Raw genomic sequence first — 14,687 nt, 5'->3', positions numbered from 1 at the left:
AAACTGCTTAGCGATATCACCATGAGGCCATTGGGCTACACAGTTCAATGGCTGTGACCCGAGAAAACTGAGGATGGATCAGCAACATTGTAGTGACTCCACAATAATTACTTACATGACAGTGATAAGAAGAATAAAAATATGAAGATGTTTAAAAAAAATGTTTTTAACATGCATGTGTATGCAAAGTAATAGTGAAAAGAAAAAAAACATGGCAAAGGAATACTCTTTTTGGCCTGAATGCAAAGCCTTATGTTTAGGGCAAATCTAACACAACACATCACTAAATAACTGCCTTCTTATTTTCAAGCATGGTGGCTGCTGCATCATGGTATGCGGGTAGCCTAGTGGTTAGAGCGTTGGGCCAGTAACCAAAAGGTTGCTGGATTGAATCCCTGAGCTGACAAGGTAAAAATTTGTTGTTCTGCCCCTGAACAAGGCAGTTAACCCACTGTTCCCCTTTAGGCTGTCATTGTAAATAAGAATTTGCTCTTAACTGACTTGCCTATTTAAATAAAAAAATAAAAAATGCTTGACATTGGCAAAGACTGACAGCCAAAATCCTAGAGGAAAACCACAGCAATTGACCGTTCAGCAGGACAATAACCTTCAACATAAAGCCAAATCTACACTGGAGTTGCTAAACTAAGAAGACAGTCAATGTTCCTGAGCGGCCAAGTTACAGTTTTGACTTAAATCTGCTTGAAAATCTAAGACTTGAAAATGGCTCTCTAGCCATGATTCCCTACACCTTGACAGAGCTTGAAGAATTTTGAAAAGAATAATGGGCCAATATTGCACAATACAGGTGTGCAAAACTCTTAGAGACTTACCCAAGAAGACTCACATCTGCAATAACTGCCAAAGGTGTTTCTAACATGTATTGAATCAGAGGGTTGAATACTTATCTAATCAAGGTATATTAATGTTTTATTTTGTATTTTTTACATTTTCTTCCACTTTGACATAACAGAGTATTTTGTGTAGATTGTTGACAAGAGAAAACAGGACATTCTTCTAGGTTGTCACTAGTTACCACAGCCACAAAGTCAAAATTATGGCTAAACCCCACCTATTTCTACAGTTTATCTTCTTAAAATATATTTTTTTAACCTAACCTTATCCCTAACCACATTGCTAGCCTTATGCCTAACCCTAACCTTAAATTATAACCAAAAAGCTAATTTTGACTTTGTGGCTGTGCTAACTAGTGACACAAATTCTTCTATGACATTATGCTGATGTCACAATGCAACCGCACTGTGCTGCCCCACTGTCAAACATTCTCACAGCTACAGCTAGTGTCATCATACATCCCTGTGGCACTGTGTGCTGAGACAATCTTGTCCATCGAAGCCCTGTCCCTGTACCCTGTGACAAGAAGAGAGGAAGCAGGGGGCTGGCGAACACTACGCAGAACCCCCTGTCAACACCAGGAAGGAGTCATGACCGCCCTCCGGGACAGCATGTTATTAGGAGGAGGGAACACATGGAGGAAAGAACTCACCAACGTCACCATGGCAGCCTTCATGCTCCCCGTGCAGCACCTCAATGAGATCACCTCTCTGATTCTCCTGGAGTTCCACCCTGAGGTGGAGGCTGACACTGTGGACTGGCTCCTGGGGAAGATCCTTACACCCGAGCCCCTGGGGGGACTGGACCTCTTGGCCAGAGTGATCAGCCGGACCAGGGCCGGGGGTGCCATCATGGTGGTGGGGGCCACGCCAGAGCGGCTGCTCCTGGAGGCTGACGAGGACCTTCTGTTCAGACACAAGCCCTGCTGCCCTATAGGAGGTCAGGCACGGGAGGTGGGGGACCTGGGGAGGACGCGCCCCACGGAGGGGGTGTATGGGATGCTGTCATCGGCTGAGTGTGTGACCCTGGTGCAGAGGATCCTAGACAGGCTGAGAGTGGGGGAGGGGGAGGAAATTCAGGTGCTCCAGCGGATTCCCCTCCTCCCAGGAGAACCAGTGATGGCCAGTCTGTCCCGCTTAAGAGTCCTAACTAGCATCTACCCCCTACATGAAGCCCCACTGCTTCAGAGCCTCCAGGGGAGGTGGTGGGCTGGCTGGTGTGGCCTCAAACCCTTCAGCCAGAGAGAGCATTGGCAGCTGCTGGAAGGTATCAGGGCTTATTTCGGGGAGGCGGTGGCCCTCTACTTTGGGTTTGAGGGTTCGCTGGTCAGTGCTCTCCTCCTAAAATCCACGTTGTCCATGTTTCTCTCCTTCTACCCCCTCAGGCTGGGGAACAACCTGGTCTTTTTCACCCTCTCCAGTGTGGTGTGGTCAGAGCTGTTCCTGCAGGGCTGGGGGGAGAAGAGCAAAGCCCTGCAGAGGGACTGGGGGACTGTGGTCACTCATCCGTCACACAGTCACTCATCAACAGCAGCAGCGGTGCCCAGGGTGGCACAGGGCACAGCACCACCACAGACCCAGATTGATGCCCACCCTTTTGGAAAGATGAGCTTGAGGAGACTGCAACACTCCTTTGCCTTCCTAACCTGCACCCTCTGCCTCTCCTCCATCCTGATCCTGATGTATTTACACCTAGATGGACTAGTGGGGGACTTCCTCCTGAGAGAAGAGCTCAGTTTCCTCTTTCACAACATCCTTGTCTACCTCCCCAAAATCTCCCTCACGGTTGCCATGGCAGGGATGGACTGTGTTGCATTCCAACTGTCCCACAGCCTCAGCCTTGATCCCGAGCCGCCAGGGCAACAGTCACCAAGGCAACAGCCCCTGCTCCCTGAGGTTATCCTCTCCTGCCTCTTCAACCACTTTTCCGTCCACTTCTACAGGGCTCTGATCTTGAATGACCTCACCATGGTGCGCTTCCACCTGTCTGTGCAGCTGGCCACCCACCTGGGCATCAAGCTACTGTCCGCCACGCTATTGCGCCGCCTGAGGAGGATAAGAACTCCCCCTGGCCGCGCCCACCAGGAACATCAGTCTCCCGTCCTTAGACAGATCACAGAGCAGAGCAACAGACCACCGTGTGACACCCAGACCTGGAGCTACCTGGAGCTCCTCATCTCCTACTGCCACGTCATGTTCTTCTCAGGCATCTACCCCCAGTGTGCCCTCTGGTGCCTGTTGAGCATCATAGCTAAATCCTGCATGGACTTGTGGCACCTGTGTTCAGGCACACGCCGCCCCTTCCCTAGAACATCCCCCGGGAGTAATGTTTTGTGGCAGCGGGTCTTCTGTGGCTTTGAGGCCCTGGCTGTCCTGCTCAACTCCCTCCTGCTGTGGTCCTCTCTGGAGTTCAGGCTTCTCTTCCTTAGTTATACTGGGTGGGAAATGCTCAGGGCCTTCCTCCTGCTGCAGCTGTTGCTGCTGAGCCTGAGAGGGGCGGTCACCTTCCTGCTCCTCCACCTGGCCTGGTTTGTTGGCAGAAAGGCAGAGCGGCCTGAGACTCGCCAACCCCACCTCCACAGGCTCCATCGCCCTCCGCACCACCAACAGCAGCAGCAGCACTCTCACATACAGTAGAGATGCAGCAGCCACTCAGCTTTAGGCTTTGTGGGAGGATCATTGTGTCCTGCAAATAAAGTGAGGAGTGAGGATTGACATACTGTAGGTGTGCTGTTTGTGTGTGTGTGTAGGGGTATCATTTTTATTTTACAGAGTCTATCAACTTTGACATTAGAGTACAGAAAGCTTTCTCAAACAAATCAAGCTCACACATCTATATCTGGGATCTTTAGAGAGTCATTTTTAACCGTTGTCCCATCTACTGTAGGCTATGCCCAGGCTTTGGCCTATGTTGAATGGTGATAACAGTCAGACAATTAACACTGTGACTGGAGTCCTTCCGCCCTGGCAGTGGGACTGACAGATGGTGCTAAGCAAGGCTAAACTCAGTGGTCATGTCTGTGACCTCACAGATTAGACACTCTCCACTGAGTCTGATCACAGACCGGAGAAAGTCCTAGTAGGAGAAAGTCCTCCTGTTTTAATGATCAGCTTTTTGAGACTGATATATGTTTGGTAAACACATGACCAAGCTACAGTATGTATCAAATATGTATCTGCATTAATAAAGATACTGCACATTACTAGATTGCAGTGGCATTTTACAGTGTTTATGGACTTACACCCAGGCCTTCCAGTGCCATAAGAGGGTGCTGCTAGCCTTTGATCCTTCAAACATTGCTATTGCTTTCTAAATTGCAACTCAGAAATAGCAGGTAGTCTCCTGGGTTCTTTCTTCTACATTTTAAGATATAACTTAAAAATAATATAATGTGAAAGTTATTGTAGTTCTAGACTTTGGCCTAAAGTGCTCCGCCCACAATCGTAAGGCTCTCCAGAGGTGCTGTCCCTCCAGGACACCTACACCACCCGATGTCACAGGAAGGCCAAAAAGGTCATCAAGGACAACAACCACCTGAGCCACTGCCTGTTCACCCCTCTATCATCCAGAAGGCGAGGTCAGTACAGGTGCATCAAAGCTGGGACCGAGAGACTGAAAAACAGCTTCTATCTCAAGGCCATCAGACTGTTAAACAGCCATCACTAACATTGAGTGGCTGCTGCCAACATACTGACTCAAATCTCTAGCCACTTTAATAATAAAAAATTGGATGCAATAAATGTATCACTTGGCACTTTAAACAATGTCACTTTATATAATGATTACATACCCTACATTACTCATCTCATTTGTATATACTGTACTCTATACCATCTACTGCATCTTGCCTATGCCGCACGGCCATCGCTCATTCATATATTTCTATGTACATATTCTTATTCATCTCTTTACACTTGTGTGTATAAGGTAGTTGTTGTGAAATTGTTAGATTACTTGTTAGATATTACTGCACTGTCAGAACTAGAAACACAAGCATTTCGCAACACTCGCATTAACATCTGCTAACCATGTGTATATAATCAATAAAATTAGATTTGATTTGAAATGAATCTGCTGATGACAAGACTCTTAGTATTGAACAATATAGACTGTTCTGTTTTGTCATTCTATGTTACCTGCCAACAGGAAAGTAGTGAACCCTCGACTCCAACATTTCTGGTGTTAAAACTGAACCATGTTTCCACTATTCATCTGAGTCACATCATGACAGTGTTTTATATGTTGATGGACTGAACTTTGGTTACTCCATGTCATTATGTCATACTCCAGCCAATCATTGAGAGACCAGCAAGCTGTCTGTCTCACCTCTAACTTGTGATTTATGGCAGATAGAGAGACCCACAGTGAAACCTTAGCTTTAGCCACAGAGGCCCGAGCTCATGTTGAAGTAGACTGGGTGGGTTATGGTCAGCTAACTATGCTTGCTGAGTCAAACATGGTTGCACCCAGGATAATAGTCATCTGGCTTTCAAAATGCATCTGGGTCCAAGCATATAACAAAGAAAATGTAAATGCCAATTACTGTAGGTCCTTGTTTGTTCACTGTCACACGTGACTATAACATGAAGGACAGGAACTTTCCTGTAGCAAGATAAATTAGACAGAGTTGATTTGAAAAGGATATTTAATGTATGCACTTAATTTCTCCTCACTAGATTGTATTAACAAACTGTACAATACTGATAAGCAGAGCCTGATGGGACAAAACTGAGATATGTACGGACTGAGATATGATTACGGCATTTGTACGTTTTGTACGTTTGTACGTTTGAAACATTTATAGTAGTTTTGATTACCTTCACATTTATGCAATCCTTGATAATGACATTTCTCTGAATTGTGGATGACATTTGTCATTTTGATCGAACACTGAACAGCAGTTAAACCTTTACAAGGAGAGCAGTTAAATGAGAGAGGATGTCTTTTGTACATTGTGAATATTTGTAATGAAATTGTAATGTTATATACAAAACAGGTGTTAGTCTTACAAAGCATCGACTGTTCAAGCTAATACTAATTCAAGTTTCTGCCATCGTAGTGAATTATGCAGTTCTACCATCCTAGTTCCTTAGTTATACATTTGAAAAATTAATGGTATAGAAGTCCTGGTATTGGTGACCTCCAGTATCAGTCCTGTTCCCGTGGCAGTGGCCCGTTCACCATACCTGCTTCCCAACGCTGCCACAGAGGAGTTTTTTGGCCGCCTGCTTTGTAAACCTTGGGCTCCTGGAGAGATAACGCAGGACACAGGAAATGGATTTAGCTAGTCTGATTAGCAGGTTAGGTTTTCTTACATGTCAGTCAATCTCCATTTAGCCACACACAGAACTTGAATATAACCACATCCCTTATCAGATGTCAAACATTATAGGCCAGTTACTTCTGAAAATAAATGTTGAGGTCAGCTTTGCCAGTGTAAATACACCGCTTCTAAACAGAACTACTGTTTCATTGCTAGCAGAGACAGACATACAGTATAATTGCAATCAAAGCTTGTGAGTGAATGACATGTTGTGGTCCTGTCACAGGGAGGATACTTCTAGGAAAGTAGAGCTGTACCTGTGTTTGTCCAGGGTTCTCCCTAGCACTCTTAGGATTGGGAGGAGGCCAGGTCCGATCCAACTTCCCCTTGGATTGTCGGCCATCAACTGCAGAGAGGCAGGATAAGGAATAAGGAAATGGGATAAGGAAATGATTTACAGACTGATCAAGCAGGCTCCAAAACACTGCTAAATAAAAATACAAACTCCTTCTAGACTCTGTACCATTTGAAAATGTATCCATTGCAGTTACAATAATTCATATTGTAATTCCTCCGATGGCTATTTTTGGAACTAGTTCATTTTATTTGAATCATGCTAGAAGTCAAGGAAATGATCTGGTCCCCCCAGACCCCTAATATCAATGGTCACAGGTCACAGCCATATACACTGCTCAAAAAAATAAAGGGAACACTTAAACATCACAATGTAACTCCAAGTCAATCACACTTCTGTGAAATCAAACTGTCCACTTAGGAAGCAACACTGATTGACAATAAATTTCACATGCTGTTGTGCAAATGGAATAGACAAAAGGTGGAAATTATAGGCAATTAGCAAGACACCCCCAAAAAAGGAGTGATTCTGCAGGTGGTGACCACAGACCACTTCTCAGTTCCTATGCTTCCTGGCTGATGTTTTGGTCACTTTTGAATGCTGGTGGTGCTCTCACTCTAGTGGTAGCATGAGACGGAGTCTACAACCCACACAAGTGGCTCAGGTAGTGCAGTTCATCCAGGATGGCACATCAATGCGAGCTGTGGCAAAAAGGTTTGCTGTGTCTGTCAGCGTAGTGTCCAGAGCATGGAGGCGCTACCAGGAGACAGGCCAGTACATCAGGAGACGTGGAGGAGGCCGTAGGAGGGCAACAACCCAGCAGCAGGACCGCTACCTCCGCCTTTGTGCAAGGAGGTGCACTGCCAGCGCCCTGCAAAATGACCTCCAGCAGGCCACAAATGTGCATGTGTCTGCTCAAACGGTCAGAAACAGACTCCATGAGGGTGGTATGAGGGCCCGACGTCCACAGGTGGGGGTTGTGCTTACAGCCCAACACCGTGCAGGACGTTTGGCATTTGCCAGAGAACACCAAGATTGGCAAATTCGCCACTGGCGCCCTGTGCTCTCACAGATGAAAGCAGGTTCACACTGAGCACATGAGCACATGTGACAGACGTGACAGAGTCTGGAGACGCCGTGGAGAACGTTCTGCTGCCTGCAACATCCTCCAGCATGACCGGTTTGGGGATGGGTCAGTCATGGTGTGGGGTGGCATTTCTTTGTGGGGCCGCACAGCCCTCCATGTGCTCGCCAGAGGTAGCCTGACTGCCATTAGGTACCGAGATGAGATCCTCAGACCCCTTGTGAGACCATATGCTGACACATGCACATTTGTGGCCTGCTGGAGGTCATTTTGCAGGGCTCTGGCAGTGCACCTCCTTGCACAAAGGCGGAGGGAGCGGTCCTGCTGCTGGGTTGTTGCCCTCCTACGGCCTCCTCCACGTCTCCTGATGTACTGGCCTGTCTCCTGGTAGCGCCTCCATGCTCTGGACACTACGCTGACAGACACAGCAAACCTTTTTGCCACAGCTCGCATTGATGTGCCATCCTGGATGAACTGCACTACCTGAGCCACTTGTGTGGGTTGTAGACTCCATCTCATGCTACCACTAGAGTGAGAGCACCACCAGCATTCAAAAGTGACCAAAACATCAGCCAGGAAGCATAGGAACTGAGAAGTGGTCTGTGGTCACCACCTGCAGAATCACTCCTTTTTTGGGGGTGTCTTGCTAATTGCCTATAATTTCCACCTTTTGTCTATTCCATTTGCACAACAGCATGTGAAATTTATTGTCAATCAGTGTTGCTTCCTAAGTGGACAGTTTGATTTCACAGAAGTGTGATTGACTTGGAGTTACATTGTGTTGTTTAAGTGTTCCCTTTATTTTTTTGAGCAGTGTATATATATATATCCCCATGCCCACAAGTTTATCAATCTAGAATATACACTCATATGATTCTACATTACATGACAGGAATAAGCTGTGACTGCACTGTGCTCACAGAACCCTAACCCCTTGCTGCCCCCCAAGACATATCTGCCATCTCAAACATGCAGATGCCCAGAACACCCTTGATCTGAACTTCCTGGCCATTGTACTGCTGTGGTAACTTTGGTTACATCCTACAAAGTCCCCCTGTGGCATGTACTGCTGATTCAGATAAGTGTTAGGGCAGAGTGATCTTGCCCTAACCCCTGGTGACAGGGATGACACTAAGTTGACGACAATACTGTGCCCATAATAACATTATCTGATGCTAATGCAAATAGGCAGACATTAAAGTGCTTGGGCTGAGATGAATGTGTGCTGTGGAATGAATGAAGCTATAACTGGCTTATCCACTTGCCTTCAGCTAGGTGTGTTTATAATACGTTGATGCAACACCATATCATCATGGTACAAACAAATAGTTTTTGCAAAAATTCTAACATGTGACTCTCCCCCTCACTTTGCCCCAATTCAAACACGAAGGAATTCTACATGTAATACAGGACATGTCCACTGACCTGATGCTGTGAAAGAGGAGGATGAGGGAATGAGTGTGGTAGGTGAGTCTGGGCTGGGGTCCTCTGTGCCGTCTGGCCTGCCCCCACTGACTCCTGCCTCTCCGTACAGACTACACCTCTGCCTGCGCAGCTCCTCCTCCCTCTCCCTGGCTTCCCGGATGTCTTTCTCCACCTCCGGCTTCATGGCCAGTGAGGGACGCAGCTTAAAGAAGGGGTTCTCCCTGGGGATGTCAGAGCCCTCGTCCTCATCCCCTGGCTGTTCTCCCCTCACCTCATCCGTGGCCTCCTCCTCTGTAGAGACAGTGCCCCCTATACTTAGGCAGTCTAGGCTTCTGTAGAGGCGCTGGGCTCCTCTGTCTCGGTTCGGATAGTGGGCTATGATTGTGTCGTCACTTTCCAAAATAACCACCTTCCTCGCTGCTCCTTTACCGGCAGGTTGGTTCTCTGCACTTGGGTTTTGGCCTGAGCTAGCATCCTTTTGGCCCTTTAAGTCAAACATCTGGTGGGAGTGGGCTCTTGAGAGAGGGTAGCCTTTGAAAGAGACAAGCTCCATGCTACGCGTCCTCTCCAGCACAGAGGGGTAGACATGACCTCTCATCCCCAGGCCTGCTGTGGTGGGGGGTCTCCTGTGCCTGGTGGGTCCTTCTGCATTGCCTTGTTGGAAGGCTTCAAACAGCAGCTTCCTCTCCCTCATCTGGCGTACTGTTCCCTTGCTGTAGACTCCAGGGATCTTCCCCATGTTCACCAGGACAAGCTCCCTCTGGATCTCCTGGCTGATTTCCTTCTGCATCTTCTTCTCTGAGAACTGCCAGTCAGCGCCCTGCCCCGGCCCTGCCTTAGAGGACAGTGTCTTAGCCAGTAGGGGAGTCTTCATCAGGGGGATGTCTACCACCTCCTGACCTTCCTGGGTGTTTGACATGCACCTGGACCGCCGCAGGCTCTGCTCCCTCTCAGCAGATCGCCGGATCTCCCTCTCGATGGGAGTCTCTTTCTGGGGTGGGGGAGCCTTGTTGTCTATGATGGGGGCTGTGGTCGTGTGGATCTCGTGTGTGCTGACAGGGGAGAAGTCAGTGGACACCCCGCTGTCACTCTGGTCATCGTCACTGCATTCCATCTCAATCCTGACCATAGGTTGGACACTGAGATGGGCAGAAGGACGAGACTGGACCTCCTCCGCTTTCTCTCCTGCCACTGTTTCAATATCTTCTTTCTCTGGAATCTCTGTGTCTTCCTCACTTACCGCTGCCCTCTCTTCCACCTCGACAGTCTGTACTCTCTCTCCCTGCTCTCTCTCTTCACCGCTTCCCTCACTCTCTTCTTCCTCTTCCTTCCTACACTCAATTCTCTCTCCCTCCTGGTAGCCTGTATCCTGATTGGTTGTCTTCATGGCTACCTGGTGTGAGGGCGGAGGCTCCTGTGGCACCCCTTGTCCGTCATGTCTCTGTTGCACCAGATGCAGGCGATGCAGCAGCTGCTCCCCCTGCTGGATGTCTTCAGCTACTGTCAGGCTGCCAGCCTCCTGCTGCTCCTGCTGCTCAGAGGCAGGTGACTGAGGCATGGGCACTGATACCTGCTCTCTGGATAAGCCTCTTGAAATAGATAGGTGAGGCTGGAGGCACTGGACGTCACTGCTAGCACTGTCTCTCCTGACCCACTCGTCTTTGGTCATGTCGTAGTCTAGTGATCTACCATCGACCATGTCCTCAACATCATTGTTACTCTCGTCTGAATGTTCTGGCTCTATGATGGTCCCTTCATGGGTTGGATGAATGTTGTTGTCAAGGCAGTGCTCTGGCTCAGACTCTCTTGTCTGTGATGATGGGACAGGATCTGTCTCCTTCAGAATGCTGGCTTCCATGTTCGGATGTGGCTGCTCAGTGCTACGGGCACCCACTGCTTTATATTCGTCTGTTGTTGGTGACGTGGCAGAGCCAGGTCTTTCAGTCAGCACTGTGATATCCACAGATCCTCCCTTCTTCGGTTCAGTCAGCTGCTCCTCTTCCACTGTTACTGTAGCATAGTCCATGACTGGAGTGCTGCTAGGCTGCTCAGATTGGACTCCATCTAAGCTCCTGGGATTTTCTTTAGCCTCTGTGACGCTTATGGCCCCAACATTGGGCTCCATAGTGCTGCCCTCTTCTGGACAAGAGGGGTCTTTGCATGGTGGGGGAAGGATGACGACGTCGTCATCCTCCTCCATCCTATCGGGGTGGCCTGCGCTGACCAAAGGGGGAGGTGGTATGGCAGCCTGCCAGGCCTCACAGGGCTTTTCCCAAGAAGTCAGGGAGGAGTTGTCTTTGGCCATATCTGTGTCCTCTACCGGTTTACAGCCAACCTCCATCCAGAGACCACAATCCTCCTGGGAGACTGGACTCTTAGGAGATCGGGGGCTGACCATGGGCTCTGTTTCCATAGTGATGGGGTATAACTTCACACCTGTTAATATTTTATTTTTCTCCTTTCACTGTCTTTGGTTTCAGTCTCACAATCTGAAAAATATGTTAATGACTTTGCAATTAGAGGCATGTTATTTGAGCCCCTTCAAAAAACATACACCACAAGGCTTAGATGGTCTACCATTCAGTAAACCAAATAGTTATGAAATGTGTTGAAGTCTTTCAAGTGTGTACTAAAAATGTCAATTTTTATAACAATGTCGTAGATGTCAGGTATTACCAGCAGAAATAGGACAATAAAGTAAATGTTTGTGAATCTGCTGTTGCCCAAGTTTCTTTTGAGGACTGCTGTCAGATCAGTTGAAAGAAAGGTTGACTGTCATTATGCCAGCTTTGGCCTGGCATAATGTGACTTTATGGGAATTGATTACAGTATGAGAGTTTCACATCACTAAAACATGGAACTTGGATTTTATAAATATATACTCACAAATTGCAACTTCACCTTTTAAGCTTTAAAATGAAGGACATGATCTGAAAGTTGTAGTGCATTCTGTTCTCTCACCTGACATAGTTACTAGCTGACACTACAATGGTGATGCAGTTGACCTGAGCAGAGTTCTGCTTACTAGGGGGAAGAGTAATCAGCTTTTCACTGTCTGGCACATCCACTATGCATCTGCTACAGGAGCCTCCTTCACAGCCTTCTCCTCCAGAGCCATATCACTTACAGCCTTAAGCTCAAAACATTGACTTCATGACAACATACTCATTTATTCTCCAGCCAATTTAGAGAGCTCTATCTGTAAGAACCAGTAAACCACATTATGAAAATTCATGTCTACTGTATGTCATTTGCATGAATGTCTCCAGACACCACACCTGTTAAAATGACACCAGATTTTTTACTATGCATAATGGCAAACTGATCAGAACTGTCATTGTCATTGAGGTTGTGCAGTTCTGTCCGTCATCATGTCTAATTACCAATGCTCCCATGTAATCTACAGATGCAGGATCTTAATTTTAAGACAGTTTGCTACAGCAGGAAAAAAATCATGCAGCAGCAGGAAATGTGAATTATTGTGTGGATTATAATTAAATGCCATTTTTGTAGGGGTTGATAAAAATTTTGTTAGGGCAAATCAAGTCTGAAATTTCAAAGTGGAAATTACAAACTTTTAAAAACACTACAAGTTTGTGTTTTCTGTAGTGCAGGAAAAATCCTTAGCAAACAAAAGAGTGATGAAATTAAATTCCTACGTCTGTAGTCACCTCAGGTGCAGGTGAGATTTATATGTCTATATTTACCCTCAGGCTTATAGCCATACTCCAGCCCTGGATTATCAAAAAGCCAGCCACACAATGTATGAAGTGATAGCATCGCAACACAACATATTAATGATATTTCATGAGCTTATCTCCTCCATTAAGGGGAAGTCAGCCAAACATTTCTTAGTGATACAAATACAAGCTCTTCCTTGAAAACCACAATTAATTATACATATTACCTCCTGAAATATCAAATATCCTGAAATCTCAAATATTTAAAGCCTTTATGTGGGAATAAACTGTAGGCTGTATATATCTATTTTAAAGTAAAGCTAGACGCTTGTTTCAAGAGTATGAGCTGTTACTTCGTGATCAATAATAACAGCCATACTGTTCTAAACCATTATTATTCGTTTATAAAAACTAAATGGGTTATGGAAATTAAATGTAAATTAATCATATGCATCTGAGAGTGCAATTAATGACAAAACGTTGGTAACTAACAGTATAATATCAGAATACGGCAAGGTACTGTAAAATGAATAATAAGAAAGAGACCCACCTGTTTGCAGTGTCGTGGCTGTGTCCAGGCTTCTGTCTGAATGATTCTGCTAGGCTGCTGCTGAGACCCGTGAGAGGTGAGACTGCCTGTCACTCAAGCGGCGAAGGGGCTGAAGCTCATTGACTAGAACTCAAATTGCTACAGGGCTGGCCCACGTGGGGAACATTTTAGGGAAAATGGCATAGCACATCTTCCAGAAAAATAGTATCTCTTTTATACTAGGGATTTCAAGGCTAATTGTGGTAAGACAGTAATTCTGCTCATATATTAAGTATGTATGAACTACACATTGACACATCCAGCCCAAAGCGAGAGGTAAAAAAAAATACTTAATAGTCGCCAAAGTTCCGTAGCGTGTCTTTAATGGTATGTCACAGCTCATTTGCAATAAAGAGTCCTATACATGAACGTCCTGACAGGAACGTTGCTACTGCTAATCAAAAGGAAAGAACGAGACAAACAAAAATCTTAAGAATATGAAATATATTTTGTTTTGATAATCACACACACATTCCATTTTTTTTAATCCACCTTCATTAAAACTTCTCTAGCATTTTCACGCTTGGATGAAAAGTGTGCCCAGAGTAAACTGCCTCCTACTCAGTCCCAGATGCTAATATATGCATATTATTATTAGTATTGGATAGAAAACACTCGGAAGTTTCTAAAACTGTTTGAATCATGTCTGTGACTATAACAGAACTTATTTGGCAGGCAAAACCCAGAGGACAAACCATTCCGATTTTTTTTTGAGGTCACTCTCTTTTCAATGGGTTTTCATTGGGAATCCAGATTTCTAACGGACCTTCCTGCAGTTCCTATCGCTTCCACTGGATGTCAACAGTCTTTAGAAATTGGTTGAGGTTTTTCCTTTGAGAAACGAAGAAGTAGCCCTGTTCAGAATGAGGCTCCAGTGAAGTGTACTGTTTGTTAGAGGCGCGTGACCAGAAAGCATACTACACATTGTTTTCCTCCGGTATTGAACACAGATCATCCCGTCTTCAATTTTATCAATTATTTACGTTAAAAAATACCTAAAGTTGTATTACAAAAGTAGTTTGAAATGTTTGGACAAAGCTTACAGGTAACTTTTGAGATATTTTGTAGTCACGTTGTGCAAGTTGGAACCAGTGTTTTTCTGGATCAAACACGCCAGAAAAATTGACATTTTGGACATATATCGACGGAATTAATCGAACAAAAGGACCATTTGTGATGTTTATGGGACATATTGGAGTGCCAACAGAAGAAGCTCGTCAAAGGTAAGGCATGAATTATATCTTTATTTCTGCGTTTTGTGTCGCGCCGGGAGGGTTGAAATATGATGGTCTGTGATTGTTAGCTGGGGTGCTATCCTCAGATAATAGCATTGTTTGCTTTCGCCGTAAAGCATTTTTGAAATCTGACACGTTGGCTGGATTCACAACAAGTGTAGCTTTAATTTGGTATATTGAATGTGTGATTTCATGAAAGTT

General features: G+C 45.8%; 1 protein-coding gene across 1 annotated transcript; it reads left to right on the top strand.

Moving 5' to 3' along the window:
* Window positions 1–1,445: 1,445 nt before the first annotated feature.
* On the top strand, window positions 1,446–3,491 carry LOC120045785 (anoctamin-10-like). Its single transcript, XM_038990716.1, has one exon. It carries the CDS (start codon window positions 1,446–1,448, stop codon window positions 3,489–3,491), a length of 2,046 nt encoding a protein of 681 aa, XP_038846644.1.
* The last annotated feature ends 11,196 nt before the right edge of the window (window positions 3,492–14,687 follow it).

The sequence above is a fragment of the Salvelinus namaycush genome, chromosome 4 (genome assembly GCF_016432855.1).
Source record: "Salvelinus namaycush isolate Seneca chromosome 4, SaNama_1.0, whole genome shotgun sequence".
NCBI lineage: Eukaryota > Metazoa > Chordata > Actinopteri > Salmoniformes > Salmonidae > Salvelinus > Salvelinus namaycush.
The sequence above is the reverse complement of the archived record's forward strand: the minus strand, read 5'-3'. Positions and strand labels throughout refer to the sequence as shown.

Bases quoted from the DNA above. Each gene is read 5' to 3' on its own strand.
- LOC120045785 (XM_038990716.1), top strand. From the start codon at position 1,446: ATGACCGCCCTCCGGGACAGCATGTTATTAGGAGGAGGGAACACATGG.